The sequence below is a fragment of the Gavialis gangeticus genome, unplaced genomic scaffold, assembly GCF_001723915.1.
Source record: "Gavialis gangeticus isolate Ggan-Ray unplaced genomic scaffold, GavGan_comp1, whole genome shotgun sequence".
Taxonomy (NCBI): domain Eukaryota; kingdom Metazoa; phylum Chordata; order Crocodylia; family Gavialidae; genus Gavialis; species Gavialis gangeticus.
Window position 1 is genome coordinate 103291330 of NW_017729033.1, and position 4338 is coordinate 103295667.

The window sequence follows — 4338 nt, forward strand, 5'->3', positions numbered from 1 at the left end:
ACTAACCTGATATCTTGGGAAATTCCCACCTGCACGCGTATCATGTCATGTGCACTAGAAGTTTTAACTAACCATAGAGGTTAAGTCAATTAAGTGTAAAATCCGTGATGCAAAACTGTCTATATAAACTTGCTTACTTGTTATCAAGGGGGGCTGGTTCTTGGAGAAGATGGGCTGCTCTTTGTTGTTGTATGCATGCTTCAATAAAGAGCTTTGAGATGAGACCTTGCTGGTGTTGCCTGTCTCTTGCAGTCAGACAATGGACCTGGGAAGTTCGGGTTCGAGTCCCTGACAAGGGGAATCAGGACTGGGCTGCAGAGAGCAAGGCAAGCTGGGCTTTTCAGCTTGATCCTTCCTGCTCAGGTGAGATCCAGCAGGTACAGCTGCAAGGAATGTGTGCAACCTGACATGGGGAGCAACGGAGGGGTTTAACTCCAACTCTTGAGCTGCTGTGGGGCAGAATCAGTCCCCTCACAAAAACCTGCCTGCCTTTGCACAATACTAGTTGCTTGTTTGTTTGTTTGTTTGCCATGGCCTCTGAGTGTCTCTCCCTGCTCTGTTCACCTGCTGCAGACACAACAAGCCCGACCAATGCGTGGCCATTGCAGGCAGAGCTGTGCTCTCTCTCTCCCTTTAAGAGCTCCGTGCGGGGCTTTCATTGGCTGTAGCTATGCAGGCCTTTCTCTCCCTGCTTGCATGCCCCGCCTGCCTCTGTTGCTGTGCGGAGTACAGCCCAGTATCATCATGGATGAGAGGCCAGCAGCAACAGATGCTGCTCTCCTGGACTTGCCTTTGTGAGGTTGGGCCAGAGTCACACTGGAGGGGGGTGGGGAAAGCCCCCCGGGAGCAGCAGCCATTGCCCCCCTTTGAAAGACCTAAGCCACCCAGCCTCCTCCTCTCCTAGCAAGGGAGCGTGGGCTGGCTGAGCTTTGGCTGGTGCTCTGAATACAGGCAGCCCTTGTGTCTCAGCTATGTCAAACCAGGAAGACAGCTGTGGGATGGACAGAGAGGAGAAAAGCCCCCTGTGTGACTGCAGAGAGGAAAGTCCCCTAGGCACAGCGGCGGCAGCAGCAGCGGCGGCATTGGAGAGAGCCAGATGTAGCCAGGAGATTGTCTGGAGGAATGTCATCCTGATGACCCTGCTTCACATCGGAGCTGCCTACTCCCTCTGCCTCATCCCCAAGGCTCAGCTGCTTACACTGATTTGGGGTGAGTCTCCTCCACTGCTGGAGGTGTCTGTTATTTTGTTACTGCCGTGCAAAGAGATGCCTCTTTGTCATGGGGGAAGAGGGAGGACGGGAGGGGGCGTGTTGCATGTTTCTGGTGTCCAAACCTGGAGTAATAAGTGCTGCATTTCTCAAAGCAAAGGGCAGGTGGAAGGGGGCAAGGCCCCACACCAGCCCCTGGTATCCCCCTCCATTGTGCTGATAATCCAGGACTGGGCCAGGGCTTTGGAGAAAGTGTTCCTAGCTTCCCCTGCTGCATGTCACTATCCCCGGGGCAGGAGGCAGGTAAAATGTTCCGTGTTTCCTCATGAGGATTGAAATTGCTCCAGTGTTTTGGGGAGGGGGAAATAAAAATGGTCCAGAAATGTCTCCTCTCTGGATGGAGGAGATCAGCTGCCTGCTTGTGAGTCCCTTCCTACAGGAGGTCACCTGGGCTAGCTGTCCTTGCCCACCTCCTAGCAGTAGGCAGCTCAAGCTCCCTTCTGAACCCCGCACCTTACAATGGACCATGGTAGGGGGCTGGAGCCATGCTAAGGGTCTGTTCCTATCTGCATGAGCACCTTGCATTGCAGTCCCTGGATGCTGAAGGCTCTCAGAACCTTGCAGAGTTCCAGGCTAAAATGCCTTCTAATTTAGTTTCATGCCTGAACCACAATCAAGGCTGTTGCTACTTCTTTCTCTGGGGAATCCCTACTTCTCCCACCTGAGCCTGGCCCCTGTGCCATCCATACCTCCTTTCAAGTGTTCATTCTCCAGAGATGGTGCTCACTGGCTGGCATGTCCCGAGACCCCCTCTGTTGCCATGCTGGGAATGCACCACTGTGCCTCCAGTCCCACTTCCATCTGTGTCCTCGGAGCACTTGCCCATGGGATCAGGACACCAGCTTATCCTGTGTTGCTTTGTTCTGGTTTGGTTTCCTGTGCTTCCATGGGCATAACAGCCTTTAGTGACTCTAGTTGGCACCTTCCCACCCTGGGCTGCTGAAGCGAAGGCACCAGAGCCTCATACATGAGTGTTGGACCCTGGGGGATTGGGATGGGGGAGAGCTGGACTTGTTCAGAAATCCTGGAGCAGGCAGAAGCACAGCCCCCTGAGACTTGTCGTGGCCCAGCTGGCTCCCCCCTGCAGCACTGAGTTCTCCCGCTGGACAGATGCTGGGAAAGTGGAGAGGTACTCGCAGGCCCTTGCTGTTTGGTTTTGGGGACTGAAGTGGCTGTGGCTGGTTTGCCTCCCAGCAGGTATGCAGGAAACAGCATCACTGGGGTCTGTGCACTGCTCAGCCCTTCCCTGTGCTCAGACAGCTCCTGTCACTTTGTTCTCTCATGTAACTATTTTCTTTGAACTCCCATGCAAGTGTCTCCAGGCACTCAGCAGAGTCCTGCATTTGAGCAGAGGGCTGGCCAAGATGTCCCTTGAGGTCCATTCTGACCCCATTACTCTAGGTGTTACCCAGGCATGACATCTAAGGAAAACCAAGGGACAAGAAAGCTGAACAGCAAAGAGCGTAAGTGGCAGTGAGGACGAGAACTCCAGCCCCTCAGCTCCCCAGTGCCTAGCTCTGATCCTTCCACCTCAGTGGAAGCATTTTTATCCCCTGAAAAATGCCTGTGTGGAAAGAGGAGGGGCTCAGGAGGGCAAAAATATGGCAGCAGCATGGGAAAGGCTGTACATCTGCAGAAGATGCCTACCCTCCTGGGTTCCATCTTTGCTCATAAGAGCGGTGGCAGATTGGAAGAACCCTCAGACCTGCCAACAAAAAGGCAGGACAGAAATTAAAATCAAATGTGGCATCAGTTTGGTTCAGCCTCTGATGTGGCATTTAGGGATGTAAGGGGCCTGTCTTTACCCTGCAAGGAGGTGCAGCAGGGGAGGTCAGGTCCAGTGGTCCTTTTTGTCTCTAGCTGCTAAGATCCTGGCCAAAATCATCTTATGAAAGAGGTGAAGCAACAGGTTGCATACATAGCCTCTAGTGAGCTTCTTGTGAGCTCTTGGGCTGTGGTGATATGGACCATGGGAAAGCCTCAGCTTAACATACCATGCAGGGTCTAGTCCTTTCCAAAGATCTTGGCATCCCCAAACACCAGCTTCAATAGAGAACAGAGTGTATGGGGGGGCAGGGGGAGGTTTTGTCTGCTTCTATCCTGTTGGGTGGTTGTGTTAGTCTAAATCATTTCTACTTCAAATCAAACCCATACCTGAAAGTGCACAGACCAGGGTCTTAATCAGCAGGGGTGTTGCTTTAAAGGTTTTGCAACAAAGATACCTTAATACCTTTTATTTTTAATAATACATGTGTGTGCATTCACACACGCATGGAGTAGAGGCAGCCTGTGTCCCAAGAACATTGGTGAGGAGACACTCCATTGCATTGGATATTGAGACGTATTTAGTTTTCTAGCTGAAGGAGTTTTCAGGCAGGTTATTTATCTTTTAAAATTTCTTAGGACCCACAATAGACTTAGACTGCCTTTGACTTGCATTTGCAATGTCTATGCTGATTCAGCACTATGTCTGTGGCACTGATTTCATTTAATCATTTGTACCCCTGGCTTTCAGCCCCTGCCTTCCTTTCCAGTGATTCCAAAGGGGTTAGTTACATTATTTCTCCCTCTGCAACCTGTCCAAACTCTCTCTCTTTGGGCACCATCAAAGATAGTGCCACTTGCTCTGTCTCTGGATATGTTTAGGATGTACTAAATCTAAACTGAGAGCCCAGGCTGATGCCCTGGTGTCAGCTGCAGAAATAGATCAAACCCTTCAATGAAACAGCTAGAGCTCCCCAAGCAGAAATGCTGTCTCCAGTGAGTCCCTTTGCTCATTCCAATTGCCCATTTCAGAGTTGCATGTTTCTAAGAACCAGCTACTGAGTGTTCAAAAGGTAGACGAATCTGTTCTAATTGGTCATAAATCTCCTGTTCTTTTGTTTTTCTAACAATATGATTGTTCTTCAGATGGCATTACTCATATCATTTCTAGTATTTCAGTTGCTCTAGAAACAGATTAGGGCCACTCTTTCTTTTTTTTTTTTTTTTAAATTCTTCTTTTCTTTCTCACTTTTCTTAAAGTGAAAGCTATAATGACTGAAACAGCTGATCCTTGTATTAATCCTTG

The 4338-nt window shown here is 50.2% G+C and overlaps 1 protein-coding gene across 1 annotated transcript in view; it reads left to right on the forward strand.

Moving 5' to 3' along the window:
- Positions 1-716: 716 nt before the first annotated feature.
- The window catches only part of SCD5 (stearoyl-CoA desaturase 5), a 98673-nt gene continuing 95051 nt past the window's right edge, over positions 717-4338 (forward strand). The window contains exon 1 of the mRNA XM_019526442.1: positions 717-1209. Within this exon, the coding sequence (XP_019381987.1) occupies positions 972-1209 (238 nt within the window). The 5' untranslated portion in view covers positions 717-971. The remainder of the gene's footprint in view (positions 1210-4338) is intronic.